At 35.1% G+C, this 16,428-nt stretch overlaps 1 protein-coding gene across 2 annotated transcripts in view; it reads left to right on the top strand.

Moving 5' to 3' along the window:
* Positions 1-127: 127 nt before the first annotated feature.
* The window catches only part of LOC133643059 (leucine-rich repeat-containing protein 3-like), a 17,219-nt gene continuing 918 nt past the window's right edge, over positions 128-16,428 (top strand). Inside the window, exons 1-4 of one of the 2 annotated variants that reach the window (XM_062037469.1) lie at positions 128-216; positions 1,706-1,766; positions 2,000-2,145; positions 15,733-16,428. The exon at positions 15,733-16,428 is cut by the window's right edge and continues 918 nt beyond it. In XM_062037469.1, coding sequence (XP_061893453.1) covers positions 15,799-16,428 — 630 coding nt within the window. In that variant the 5' untranslated portion in view covers positions 128-216; positions 1,706-1,766; positions 2,000-2,145; positions 15,733-15,798. Of the gene's footprint in view, positions 217-1,238; positions 1,767-1,999; positions 2,146-15,732 lie in introns of those variants that run through there. The other variant, XM_062037470.1, reaches the window with a different exon arrangement.

Raw genomic sequence — 16,428 nt, forward strand, 5'->3', positions numbered from 1 at the left:
TGGTTTTCTGACATGGACTTGTTTCTTCAGCATTGTCCACACTTTTAAGTCAGGACTTTGGGAAGGCCATTCTAAAATTTAAATTCTAGCCTGATTTAACCATTCCTTTACCACTTTTGAGGTGTGTTTGGGGTCATTGTCCTGTTGGAACACCCAACTGCGCCCAAGACCCAACCTCCGGGCTGATGATTTTAGTTTGTCCTGAAGAATTTGGAGGTAATCCTCCTTTTTCATTGTCCCATTTACTCTCTGTAAAGCACCAGTTCCATTGGCAGCAAAACAGGCCCAGAGCATAATACTACCACCACCATGCTTGACGGTATGCCTGGTGTTCCTGGGATTAAAGGCCTCACCTTTTCTCCTCCAAACATATTGCTGGCTATTGTGGCCAAACAGCTCAATTTTTGTTTCATTTGACCACAGAACTTTCCTCCAGAAGGTCTTCTCTTTGTCTATGCGATGTCACATGAAACAAGAATTCTTTACAATTCTTGACCATGACTGTATACGCAGATCAAGCGATCTGTGAGGGCCCCATGTTCTGTAGGGACCTCGTTTTGCGTGAAGAAGCGCATTAATGTGTACTGTGTTCCAATCCTGGTCAGAACTGTTTCAAGATGGGTTGCAATTTTATGTTTAGTTACGTTCTTACTGGAGATGTCCGATAATATCCGCCGATAAATGCTTTAAAATTTAATATCGGAAATTATCGGTATCGGTTTCAAAAAGTAAAATTTATGACTTTTTAAAACGCCGCTGTGTACACGGACGTAGGGAGAAGTACAGAGCGCCAATAAACCTTAAAGATACTGCCTTTGCGTGCCGGCCCAGTCACATAATATCTACGGCTTTTACACACACACAAGTGAATGCAAAGCATACCTGATCAACAGCCATACAGGTCACACTGAGGGTGACCGTATAGACAACTTTAACACTGTTACAAATATGCGCCACACCAAACAAAAATGACAAACATTTCGTGAGAACACCCGCACCGTGACACAACATAAACACAACAGAACAAATACCCAGAACCCTTTGCAGCACTAACTATTTTCTGGGACGTTACAATAACCCCCCCCCCCCCCCTCCCCCGCCCCCCACCTCAACCTCCTCATGCTCTGTCAGGGAGAGCATGTCCCAAATTCCAAGCTGCTGTTTTGAGGCATGTTAAAAAAAATAATGCACTTTGTGACTTCAATAATAAATATGGCAGTGCCATGTTGGCATTTTTTTCCATAACTTATTGATTTATTTTGGAAAACCTTGTTACATTGTTTAATGCATCCAGCGGGGCATCACAACAAAATTAGGCATAATAATGTGTTAATTCTACGACTGTATATATCAGTATCGGAATCGGTAATTAAGAGTTGGACAATAACGGAATATCGGATATCGGCAAAAAAGCCATTATCGGACATCTCTAGTTCTTACCTTTTTTTTGTACAAAACTTGAATCAAATTAAATTAAGGTTTGAATAAAAAGGTATACAAATGGTTTAAAATAAATAAAAAAGTGTAAAAAAATTGTTGTAATGGGGATGGCCTCCAGATACTAATATTATTTAACCCTGAATGCACCAAATATTGTGAGCAATAATGTAAGCTCATCTTTACATCCATTTTTAACATATTTTTTTCCCCCTTTACTTCCTGTTCTCTTCAAATATTCATGCCGTCTTTTCTCACATCCTGTCAGGAAGCCATGATGGTGGATGACACCCGTGAGAAGACAGCAGGAAGTGGGAGTTCACGTGCAGGTAAACATGGGCCAAGTAACATGCACCTTGGTGGAAAGAGAGAGAGAGAGAGAGAGAGAGAGAGAGAGAGAGAGAGAGAGAGAGAGAGAGAGAGAGAGAGAGAGAGAGAGAGAGAGAGAGAGAGAGAGAGAGAGAGAGAGAGAGAGAGAGAGAGAGAGAGAGAGAGAGAAAGCCACGCCCACTATTCTTTATTAAAGCTCCCTCTCTCTCTCTCTCCTCCATCACTGATGAAGTCCTCCAGCCGACACAGCAGAGCCGAGGAGAAGAGGAGAAGACAATAATATGTTTTCTTGCTGGCCACAGAGACGCCACAGTCTGTCAGCTGCTCACAAGAAGATGTTGAGAAGCTGCAAAGGGATCTGAAAGGAATCGTTCACATGTAAGTTTTTCTTTCGCTTCCTTTTCCACACCAAAAAGTGGATTTGAAACCTTACGGTTTCATTTGAAAGATGAGATAGAAACATTTCTCTCCTTCAGGTGTGTTTATTTGTCAACGATGCTCCATTGAGCCATTTTCCACACAATGAGGAAATCATTTGTATTTATTATTTGTCAATTTTAATTCAAACGCTACCTTTAAATTATTTCTAATCACATGTATTCATTTACACATTTTATTGATCTATTATTTTTTCACTCATTTATTTATTATGTAATCATTTTAAAGATCTATTTTATTGCTGTATTATTTATTTACTCAATTATTATTTTGTAATAATTTATATTTATTTATTATCAATTTTCTTGTTGTGTGAATGTACACATATGTTATTCTATATATAATACATATGTTATTCTACATATAATACATGTTATTCTACATATAATACATATGTTATTCTTAATACATATGTTATTCTATGTATAATACATATGTTATTCTATATATAATACATATGTTATTCTACATATAATACATATGTTATTCTTAATACATATGTTATTCTGTATATACTACATATGTTATTCTATATATAATACATATGTTATCCTACATATAATACGTATGTTATTCTATATATAATACATATCTTATTCTACATATAATACATCTATTATTCTATATATAATACATATGTTATTCTATATATAATACACATGTTATTCTATATATAAAGATATGATATTCTACATATAATACATATGTGAGATAGGCTCCAGCGCCCCCGGCGACCCCGAAGGGAATAAGCGGTAGGAAATGGATGGATGGATATATATTATACATATGATATTCTACATATAATACATATGTTATTCTATATATAATACATATGATATTCCATATATAATACAAATGTTATTCCATATATAATACAAATGTTATTCTATATATAATATGTTATTATATATATAATACACATGTTATTCTATATAAAATACATACATTGTTCTACATATAATTCATATGTTATTCTATATATAATACATATATTATTCCACATAAAATACATATGTTATTCTTTATATAATACATATGTTGTTCTACATATAATACATATGGTATTATATATATAATACATATATTATTCCACATATAATACATATGTTATTCTATATATAATACATATGTTATTCTATATATAATACATATGTTATTCTATATAAAATACATGTGTTATTCTGTATATACTACATATGTTATTCTGTATATACTACATATGTTATTCTACATATAATACATATGTTATTCTATACATAATACATATGTTATTCTACATATAATACATATATTATTCTATGCATAATACATATGTTATTCTAAATATAGTACATATGTTATTCTATATATAATACACATGTTATTCTATATATAATACATATGATATTCTACATATAATACATATGTTATTGTATATATAATACATATGATATTCCATATATAATACAAATGTTATTCCATATATAATACAAATGTTATTCTATATATAATATGTTATTATATATATAATACACATGTTATTCTATATAAAATACATACGTTGTTCTACATATAACTCATATGTTATTCTATATATAATACATATATTATTCCACATAAAATACATATGTTATTCTTTATATAATACATATGTTGTTCTACATATAATACATTTATTCTATATATAATACATATATTATTCCACATATAATACATATGTTATTCTATATATAATACATATGTTATTCTATATATATTACATATGTTATTCTATATATAATACATATGTTATTCTATATATAATACATACATTATTCTATATGTCATATATATGTTATTCTATATTTAATACATATTTTATTCTATATATAATACACATGTTATTGTATATATACTACACATTTTATTCTATATATAATATGTTATTCTATATATAATATGTTATTCTATATATAATACATATGTTATTCTATATATAATACATATGTTATTCTATATATAATACGTATGTTATTCTACACCATTTTTCATCCCTTCTTTACTGTTATTCCTATTCTTTTTGCCTCGGCATAACTTCACCCCTGCACGTTCATCCGATCCAAACCGTTCCAACTTCAAAAATGTTCCGCCCATTCCGGAATGTTTGGGGCTTCTTCAACAATTTTCACAAAATTCCCAGATTTCCCAGATTTCCGTGAAAATGTTCCCATGAAAAATGAATTTCGACCTTCCACAATTTCCACATTTTTCAACCGATTCAAACCATTCCACTTTCAACACATTCCACTCATCCTGGAAATTCAATCTACACATTTTCAACATTCAAAAACATTCCTAGAATTCTTTGTTTTTAAAAGCCGTATTCCGACCTTTTTTTCCTGCTTTCCTTCCACATTTTTCAACCATTCCACCATCAAAACGTACCATTTAGTTCCGACATCAAAGTTACCTTTTGCAATTTCCCCCCAAAAATCCTGGTTTTCTCGAAATTCCAAGGATTCCGGAATACCAATTCAAAGTGTCACGACCTTAACATTTCTCCACCGATTCCAAAAATTCCAACATCAAACCATTCATCTCATCCAGGGCAATTGTGATAGCATCAAATATATTTGTTTTATTACCAAGTTTTACCCGAAAATCCTACATTTCCATGAAATTCCCATTTAAAGGTATGGACACTCTTTCAGAATTCCACAATTTCAACAGTTTAATTCAACCTTCAAACCATCAGCATTTCAGTTCAGCTTCAGTATCGGATTATTCACATGTCATCTCAACAGAAATTGCTTAATCTAATTTAATCTAATTTACACCAGGGGTGTCAAACTCATTTTATCTCAGGGGCCGCATGGAGGAAAATCTGTGCACACGCGGGGCCCGACTATTAAAATCATGGCATTAAAACTAAAAAACAAAGACAACTTTAGATTGTTTTCTTTGTCTTACTTTGGCCAAAAATAGAACAAACACAATTACAATAAAAATATATATAAAAAATACTGGCATGAAGGAAAGAAGAAAGTGAATGAATGTTTATAACTGAATACATTTACAAAATTTGACAAAGTTTTCTTTTTTGTAATTTTTTTAATGAATTAAGTAACGTTTATGACAACCTTTTTCCAGAACACAATATATAATGTGAGATATAACAGGATAATGCATACGTTTATCATTTGTTTTCAAAACGCTTACAAAAAAGTGGGACCCCAAAAATTTACTGTGGGACCCCATTTTTATGACTTGATGGGGTCCCCGGGACCCCATTTAGAAAATTCCTAGCGCCAACACTGATGGGAGTATTGGTGCGTGCAAAACAGCAGCAGGCGGCTGTGGCCTGCGGGCCGGTTCAAATGCTAATCAAATTAGATCATGTTTTCTCTTTCATCACTGCATAAACCAGGGGCGTCCAAAATGCAGCCTAGGGGCCATTTAAATAAAAAAAACATGTGTGAATGCTAAATAAAGCCAAACTGAAATGCTAACAGTCAACATGCTAGCCTGATAGCATCAGTCAATAAAAAATACAACCACAAAATGAGCTGGAAAAGTGAGCAAAAATTGACAATAAAGAATATTTTTGGAGTTATGAAGCATGGAACTTAAGCATGCTAAAAATTAGCATGTATCAAGTACCAAAATACTGTGAGGTACACGATATTGCCAAAAGTATTTGGCCACCTGCCTTGACTCACATATGAACTTGAAGTGCCATCCCATTCCTAACCCATAGGGTTCAATATGATGTGGGTCCACCTTTTGCAGCTATTACAGCTTCAACTCTTCTGGGAAGGCTGTCCACAAGGTTGCGGAGTGTGTTTAGAGGAATTATCGACCATTCTTCCAAAAGCGCATTGGTGAGGTCACACACTGATGTTGGTCGAGAAGTATGTTTGCTGTGGTCTGGAACAACATGGCACACAAACAACTATCTGAAATGCAGCCAGTATTACATAAAGATAATGTGTCATGAGACATGCAAAACTAAATTATATACACAGAGGATAAAAGTAAAGGATTTTAAATGAGCTCAAATATACCTACAAATGAGGCCTAATGATGCAATATGTACATACAGCTAGCCGAAATAGCATGTTAGCATTGATCCTTTCTGCATTCGCGCACAGCATAAAACTTTTGTTGGACAAAATGAGACAAAGAAGGAGTGGAAGATTTTACATGTAAACAAACTGTTGCGTCACAGTCCACACTATGGTGAGTTCAAGAAGCGCCGAAATGAGTAGGACAAAACGGTGTTCACCAAATAGTGTCATCAGTGAAGCATACACACACAAACATATTAAACAGTGGACTCTCTAACAATTGGGAAGGTTTGTGTCGTGTTTTGCCAAACAAAAAACATACTAAAACTAAAAAAAATATTTTCCCCCCATCTTTTTACATTTTCAATCCTTTTTTTAAAAACTGCTCCAGGGAGCCACTACGGCGCTAAAGAGCCGCATGCAGCTTGAGAGCCGCGGGTGGCTGACCCACGCTCTAGCAGGAAACTAGCAATGGTGCTAAATATAGTCTGGAGACACGTTTCCACTAGCGACACATAGTTCCCATTGAAAAACATTGCACACCTGCATCTGCACATGTGTTTGCATCCAGGGAATACTGACATGTCAGGACAATTGTTACACTAAATAATGCAATATTGTTGCATTTTGCCATTTAACATCCATGTTTCACACTACAAACCATCAAATGTTGGATCAGATATCACAAAGCTCTTCAATTGATGACACCTGGCTTTTCTGGGCCCTTACAAAAAATGTATGTTTAGATGTTGGAGTATAGATGTTGGAGGATGGATGTTGGAGTATTGATGTTGGAGTATAGATGTTGGAGTATTGATGTTGGAGTATCGATGTTGGCGTATAGATTTTGGAGTATAGATGTTGGAGTATAGATGTTGGAGTATAGATGTTGGAGTATAGATGTTGGAGTATAGATGTTGGCGTATGAATGTTGGAGTATAGATGTTGGAGTATAGATATTGGAGTGTTGATATTGGAGTATAGATGTTGGCGTATAGATGTTGGAGTATAGATGTTGGAGTATCGATGTTGAAGTATTGATGTTGGAGTATAGATGTTGGCGTATGAATGTTGGAGTATAGATGTTGGCGTATAGATGTTGGAGTATAGATGTTGGAGTATCGATGTTGGAGTATTGATGTTGGAGTATAGATGTTGGCGTATGAATGTTGGAGTATAGAGGTTGGAGTATAGATGTTGGAGTATAGATTTTGGAGTGTTGATATTGGAGTATAGATGTTGGCGTATAGATGTTGGAGTATAGATGTTGGAGTATTGATGTTGGAGTATTGATGTTGGAGTATAGATGTTGGCGTATGAATGTTGGAGTATAGATGTTGGAGTATAGATGTTGGAGTGTTGATATTGGAGTAAAGATGTTGGCGTATAGATGTTGGAGTATAGATGTTGGAGTACTGATGTTGGAGTATTGATGTTGGAGTATAGATGTTGGCGTATGAATGTTGGAGTATAGATGTTGGAGTATAGATGTTGGAGTATAGATGTTGGAGTATAGATGTTGGAGTATGGATGTTGGAGTATAGATGTTGGAGTATTGATGTTGGAGTATCGATGTTGGCATATAGATGTTGGAGTATAGATGTTGGAGTATAGATGTTGGAGTATAGATGTTGGAGTGTTGATATTGGAGTGTAGATGTTGGCGTATAGATGTTGGAGTATAGATGTTGGAGTATTGATGTTGGAGTATAGATGTTGGAGTATAGATGTTGGAGTGTGGATGTTGGAGTATAGATGTTGGAGTATTGATGTTGGAGTATGGATGTTGGAGTATTGATATTGGGGTATTGATGTTGGAGTATGGATGTTGGAGTATTGAAGTTCGAGTATATATGTTGGAGTATAGAGGTTGGGGTATGGATGTTGGAGTATGGATGTTGGAGTATGGCTGTTGGAGTATAGATGTTGGAGTACGGATGTTGGAGTAAAGATGTTGGAGTATAGATGTTGGAGTATGGATGTTGGAGTATTGATGTTGGAGTATAGATGTTGCAGTGTGGATGTTGGAGTATAGATGTTGGAGTATTGATGTTGGAGTATAGATGTTGGAGTGTGGATGTTGGAGTATTGATGTTGGAGTATAGATGTTGGAGTATTGATGTTGGAGTGTGGATGTTGGAGTATAGATGTTGGAGTATAGATGTTGGCGTATGAATGTTGGAGTATAGATGTTGGAGTATAGATATTGGAGTGTTGATATTGGAGTATAGATGTTGGCGTATAGATGTTGGAGTATAGATGTTGGAGTATCGATGTTGAAGTATTGATGTTGGAGTATAGATGTTGGCGTATGAATGTTGGAGTATAGATGTTGGCGTATAGATGTTGGAGTATAGATGTTGGAGTATCGATGTTGGAGTATTGATGTTGGAGTATAGATGTTGGCGTATGAATGTTGGAGTATAGATGTTGGAGTATAGATGTTGGAGTATAGATATTGGAGTGTTGATATTGGAGTATAGATGTTGGCGTATAGATGTTGGAGTATAGATGTTGGAGTATTGATGTTGGAGTATTGATGTTGGAGTATAGATGTTGGCGTATGAATGTTGGAGTATAGATGTTGGAGTATAGATGTTGGAGTGTTGATATTGGAGTAAAGATGTTGGCGTATAGATGTTGGAGTATAGATGTTGGAGTACTGATGTTGGAGTATTGATGTTGGAGTATAGATGTTGGCGTATGAATGTTGGAGTATAGATGTTGGAGTATAGATGTTGGAGTATAGATGTTGGAGTATAGATGTTGGAGTATGGATGTTGGAGTATAGATGTTGGAGTATTGATGTTGGAGTATCGATGTTGGCATATAGATGTTGGAGTATAGATGTTGGAGTATAGATGTTGGAGTATAGATGTTGGAGTGTTGATATTGGAGTGTAGATGTTGGCGTATAGATGTTGGAGTATAGATGTTGGAGTATTGATGTTGGAGTATAGATGTTGGAGTATAGATGTTGGAGTGTGGATGTTGGAGTATAGATGTTGGAGTATTGATGTTGGAGTATGGATGTTGGAGTATTGATATTGGGGTATTGATGTTGGAGTATGGATGTTGGAGTATTGAAGTTCGAGTATATATGTTGGAGTATAGAGGTTGGGGTATGGATGTTGGAGTATGGATGTTGGAGTATGGCTGTTGGAGTATAGATGTTGGAGTACGGATGTTGGAGTAAAGATGTTGGAGTATAGATGTTGGAGTATGGATGTTGGAGTATTGATGTTGGAGTATAGATGTTGCAGTGTGGATGTTGGAGTATAGATGTTGGAGTATTGATGTTGGAGTATAGATGTTGGAGTGTGGATGTTGGAGTATTGATGTTGGAGTATAGATGTTGGAGTATTGATGTTGGAGTGTGGATGTTGGAGTATAGATGTTGGAGTATATATGTTGGAGTATAGATGTTGGAGTATTGATGTTGGAGTATTGATGTTGGAGTATTGATGTTGGAGTATTGATGTTAGAGTATAGATGTTGGGGTATGGATGTTGGAGTATGGATGTTGGAGTATGGCTGTTGGAGTATGGATGTTGGAGTATTGATGTTGGAGTATTGATGTTGGAGTATGGATGTTGGAGTATGGATGTTGGAGTATGGATGTTGGAGTATAGATGTTGGAGTATGGATGTTGGAGTATAGATGTTGGAGTATAGATGTTGGAGTATTGATGTTGGAGTATGGATGTTGGAGTATTGATATTGGGGTATTGATGTTGGCGTATAGATGTTGGAGTATGGATGTTGGAGTATTGAAGTTCGAGTATATATGTTGGAGTATAGATGTTGGGGTATGGATGTTGGAGTATGGATGTTGGAGTATGGATGTTGGAGTATTGATATTGGGGTATTGATGTTGGCGTATAGATGTTGGAGTATGGATGTTGGAGTATTGAAGTTCGAGTATATATGTTGGAGTATAGATGTTGGGGTATGGATGTTGGAGTATGGATGTTGGAGTATGGCTGTTGGAGTATGGATGTTGGAGTATAGATGTAGGAGTATGGATGTTGGAGTATGGATGTTGGAGTATAGATGTTGGAGTGTGGATGTTGGAGTATAGATGTTGGAGTATAGATGTTGGAGTATAGATGTTGGAGTATGGATGTTGGAGTATGGATGTTGGAGTATAGATGTTGGAGTGTGGATGTTGGAGTATAGATGTTGGAGTATGGATGTTGGAGTATTGATGTTGGAGTATAGATGTTGGAGTGTGGATGTTGGAGTATAGATGTTGGAGTATAGATGTTGGAGTATAGATGTTGGAGTATGGATGTTGGAGTATGGATGTTGGAGTATAGATGTTGGAGTGTGGATGTTGGAGTATAGTTGTTGGAGTATAGATGTTGGAGTGTGGATGTTGGAGTATAGATGTTGGAGTATAGATGTTGGAGTATAGATGTTGGAGTGTGGATGTTGGAGTATGGATGTTGGAGTATTGATGTTGGAGTATAGATGTTGGAGTGTGGATGTTGGAGTATAGATGTTGGAGTATAGATGTTGGAGTATAGATGTTGGAGTGTGGATGTTGGAGTATAGATGTTGGAGTATAGATGTTGGAGTATGGATGTTGGAGTATGGATGTTGGAGTATGGATGTTGGAGTATTGATGTTGGGGTATTGATGTTGGAGTATAGATGTTGGAGTATGGATGTTGGAGTATTGAAGTTCGAGTATATATGTTGGAGTATAGATGTTGGGGTATGGATGTTGGAGTATGGCTGTTGGAGTATGGCTGTTGGAGTATGGATGTTGGAGTATTGATGTTGGAGTATTGATGTTGGAGTATGGATGTTGGAGTATAGATGTTGGAGTATGGATGTTGAGATATGGATGTTGGAATATGGATGTTGGAGTATAGAATTGGAGTATGGATGTTGGAGTATAGATGTTGGGGTATGGATGTTGAAATATGGATGTTGGAGTATGGATGTTGGAGTATGGATGTTGAAATATGGATGTTGGAGTATGGATGTTGGAGTATAGAATTGGAGTATTGATGTTGGAGTATAGATGTAGGAGTATAGATGTTGGAGTATGGATGTTGGAGTATGGAAGTTGGAGTATGGAAGTTGGAGTATGGAAGTTGGAGTATGGAAGTTGGAGTATGGATGTTGGAGTATGGATGTTGGACTATATGTAACAATCTAAGTCTATGAGCATTAACTGATGAAGCCTACTTGAATGAGAAGTGAAACGTCTTCTAAGACAAACCAAACAGTCCAGGTGTGATGATTGAATGTCCTGAGTTGACAATGACCTGGATGAAGGAGAACATTCATAGACATACTTTATACCACATTTTATTGCACACTTTGTGTAACATGCTTTTGTTATACCCGACGTTACATTTGATATTTGGATTGCATTTCCCCCTGAAATAAAACACCTTATCAGTCATTTCTGTTACTGTTTTATTTATATATTTATTTTTTTAAATAATTTGTACTAACCCTAAAAAAATATATATATTGTTTTACATTGTAGTATTACTATTGTTTTATATTGTCATTTTCCCAAGCTGTAAAGTGTGAACATTTCATTTTTACATTTGTATTTGACGCTTTCATACTTCAAAGTAAAATAAATAAATGAATATATATATATATATATATATATATATATATATATATATATATATATATATATATATATATATATATATATATATATATATATATATATATATATATATATATATATATATATATTTACATATATATATATATATATATATATATATATATATATATATATATATATATATATATATATATATATATATATATTAGATATGATCACATTTTGTAATAGATTGTTTAAATGTACTATATTTTCATGTTTAGAAATGTATATTTTATATTTGATGTTTTTCATAGTTTAAGTAGAACTTTGAATATTATTGTTTGTATTATTTGATTCAACTGCAAAAAGCAAGCTTAAAAAGTGAATTCTTTATTTGTTTAACTTCTCTTTTCTAGTTGTCATGCAAATGAGTTCACATCTTTTATTGATTTCCCAATATTTTAATCTCATTTCAATCTCACTCTAATCTTGTGGCAAATAGGAGGAGGCTGGCCTGATTGTCCCTGCTGGGTCTCTTATTGACGCTGCCAGACGCCATCTGGATGGATGTTCTGGGCGTTAATAGCGTGCGGCGGGCCTTACTTACACATCCATCCTCTTTTGTCATCTCCGTACAGGACACACACACGTAAAATATGACGGCTTGTATGCATGAGGGCAAGACATTGAGGTGAATTTGACGTACGAGATGAATGAATGAATTAGACGTATCCATGAGAAAAAGCTGCAGGCAACACACAGCTGAGGACTAATTATTCACACACTAGGGAGTCGCTCTATTCAATCATTATGTGGCACTGCTGTCCATCTAGCGCAGAGCTGGGCAAATATTTTGAATCGGGGGCCACTTTCAGAAAAAAAAATGTGTCTGGGGGGGCCAATGTGTACGTGTGTATAAATAATATATACACATTTAGCTGGACAGTATGTGTGTTTGGGTCCCTTTTTTCCAGGAACACTAATACCAAAAGTCACAATGTCCCAAAGAGTTCTAAAAAAGTTATGACAGACCAACTAAAAAAAAAACGGAATGGAATTTTACAGTTTTTTACTGAATGGGACACCCAAAATGTACATGAAAATAAAGAAAGTGGGATTTACAATATTAACTATGAACAATAAAACACTGAATATTAACAACATATGAACATATTTTACTTCTCAGACCAGCTCCTCCATAGACATCTTTCTTTTGTAGTACAAACATAATGAAGTAATATAATAATAATGGTCAGAATTTATGACTTGGAGAGAGGACTTCTACAGTATGTCCTTCCAGCTGCTTCTCCGTCAAACACACCATCAGCAGCTTCTCCATATTTTCATATGTAAATGTCCACGGTTTAGATGTAATTTAAACTTCCTCGGCTGGCCTTAGACTTATTCTGCTAGAGTGGTACGCTCCAACTGCTGCACAAAATTGGCGACCCGCCAAGTCATGTTTTTTGAGGATTTCTTTTTTTAATTCAATGAATATCTTCACACTCACTTTCTTCTTTCCCATGCTTGGAAAACAAAATGATGTTGATCTCTAGCTATAAGCTAATACTAGCGAGTTAGAGCAGATGTTTTGGTTCAAGCTAACAAGTTCACTGTGACATTTTCCATCTAATGGCGGAGATGCTTGTAACTCAAATGTTTGCGTGTAACTTAAAGCAAACAATTAGCCAAGAGACAACTTTTATCTCATAACACACTTAAGTTGGGTACTACTGAATTGATTCTTATTTATTGGTTTTAATTTTATTTCTATGACTTATTTGTATTTGTATGGCATGAACAGGTAATTTGGTTTTTATTTAATTTTGATAATTGTTTATTTTCGTTCACATTTTTTAATGTATGCATGTATGCATTTTTCAAAGTAACATTGTTAACAAAATAAAAATATGTGTGATTGTTTTTAAAGAATTTATTTTACATTTTATCTACAATTTATTTGTAATATTGTTATCGTTTGTTTAGCTTTGTACAGAACAAAGTTTAACAAGTTATGTTTGTTATCTTTGGTGATGTTAATAACTTACTACTACTTTTTTGTCAACATTAAGCTTACATACTCTTTTTTTCTTAAGTAACATTGTTGCATGGTTAATCATCATGTAAAAAGTAATACAAACCTAATGGAACCTTTTGTTGTTTGTTTATGTATACATTGTTTTTTTAGTATTATTCTTGTCTTACGGTATTGGAAAACAACTTTAAAAAAAAATAAAAATTTCTTCATTATTGTTTTGATTTGATTTGTAATTAATTGATGAAACAGGTGTATATTTTTTCTATCATTGATATATGGATTTATTTATTTATTAGTAGTAATATTTTATTTGATTTATGTACCAAATGTTTTATTTTTCTTTAAAAATGTATTTAAGTTGTATTTATTTGTAAATGTTTTGTTTTATTAAGAATGTTTTTATTATTATTTTGTTTGGTTATGCTGATTATTTTTATTTTCATTTAATTTTGTGTCAACTTTTTATTAATACCGTACTATTATCTTTTTTGTAAATACTTTCTAAATACAGTCCAGGCCAAACGTTTGGACACACCTTCTCACTCAATGTGTTTTCTTTATTTTCATGACTATTTACATTGTAGATTGTCACATCAAAACTATGAATGAACACATGTGGAGTTATGTACTTAACAAAAAAAGGTGAAATAACTGAACACATGTTTTGTATTGTAGTTTCTTCAAAATAGCCACCCTTTGCTCTGATTACTGCTTTGCACACTCTTGGCATTCTCTCCATGAGCTTCAAGAGGTAGTCACCTGAAATGCTTGAAGCTCATGGAGAGAATGCCAAGAGTGTGCAAAGGAGTAATCAGAGCAAAGGGTGGCTATTTTGAAGAAACTACAATTTAAAACATGTGTTCAGTTATTTCACCTTTTTTCGTTAAGTACATAACTCCACATGTGTTCATTCATAGTTTTGATGTGACAATCTACAATGTAAATAGTCATGAAAATAAAGAAAACACATTGAATGAGGAGAAGGTGTCTCCAAACTTTCGGCCTGTACTGTATATACATACATATATACATAAATATATACATACATAAATATACATAAATATACACATATATATACATACATAAATACATATACATACATACATACATACATACATATATACATACATATATGTATACATATATATGAATATACTGTATGTATACATATATGTATATATGTATACATATATATGTATTTATGTATACATATATATGTATACATATATATATATATATGTATACATATATACATATATATGTATACATATATATGTATACATATATACATATATATGTATACATATATATGTATATATGCATACATATATGTATACATATATACATATATGTATACATATATACATATATGTATACATATATTCATATATATGTATACATATATGCATACATATATGTATACATATGTATGTATACATATATATGCATACATATGTATGTATACATATATATGCATACATATGTATGCATACATATATACATATACTGTATATGCATACAAATATACATATATATGTACACATATATATGTGTTCATTCATAGTTTTGATGTGACAATCTACAATGTAAATAGTCATGAAAATAAAGAAAACACATTGAACGAGGAGAAGGTGTGTCCAAACTTTTGGCCTGTACTGTATATATTTCACATACTGTAACTTTAATGAGTAACACACTTGGGAAGCGAAATGTCACATTTTTTAGTTTTTGATGTAATGTCACTGACACTCTTTACTGTCATAAAGCAACAAGAAGAAGAAGACTTGAAAACGATGACATTTGCATGAAAAAATGCATGAAAGAATGAGTGTTGTTTCTTTTTGAGTCACATGACCCACTGACCCGTGTCCTTGTCTCCATCAGACCGGCGGTGACATCATAGCGTTGGCGTCGGGGGGCTATGGTGAGGCCGGCCATGTGCTCAGGGTCATGTGGAGCAACATCAGCACCAGAAGACCAAGTCAAGTGGGCCACTTCCTGCCATGGCTGTGCATCCTCCTCTGCTGCACCTCTCTGCGGGGCCAAGCCTCCCCGCCGTGTCCGGACAGCTGCCAATGTGCCTGGGACACGTCCACCGTGCTCTGCTCGGACGCCGGCCTGCAGGAGATCCCCGAGGGCATCCCGCCCGACACCGTCTCCCTCCACCTGGAGCGCAACAACATCCGCAGCATCCCGGAGAGTGCCTTCGTGGACCTGGTCCACCTGCGAGACCTGGACCTGTCCCACAACCGCATCGACACGCTGTCCTCGGGCGCCCTGCGGCATCTGGGGCCGGAGCTCCGCCTCCTGGACCTGTCGCACAACCAGCTGAGACAAGCCAGCAGGGAGGAGCTGGGGTCCACGCGGGCCAAGACGCGCCTTTACCACAACCCCTGGCACTGTGACTGCACCCTGCAGGAGCTGATGGAGACCCTCAACCTGGAGGCCGAGACGGTGAACGGGATCGTGTGCGAGAGCTCGGTGCGGGCGCTGGGCGAGTCCAGCAGGTGGGAGGAGCACGGGTGGCTGGGCGAGCACGCCGGCCAGCCTCTGGTCAAGCTCTTGCACTCCGGGGTGAAC

Source organism: Entelurus aequoreus, linkage group LG26 (genome assembly GCF_033978785.1).
Source record: "Entelurus aequoreus isolate RoL-2023_Sb linkage group LG26, RoL_Eaeq_v1.1, whole genome shotgun sequence".
NCBI classification, from domain to species: Eukaryota; Metazoa; Chordata; class Actinopteri; order Syngnathiformes; family Syngnathidae; genus Entelurus; species Entelurus aequoreus.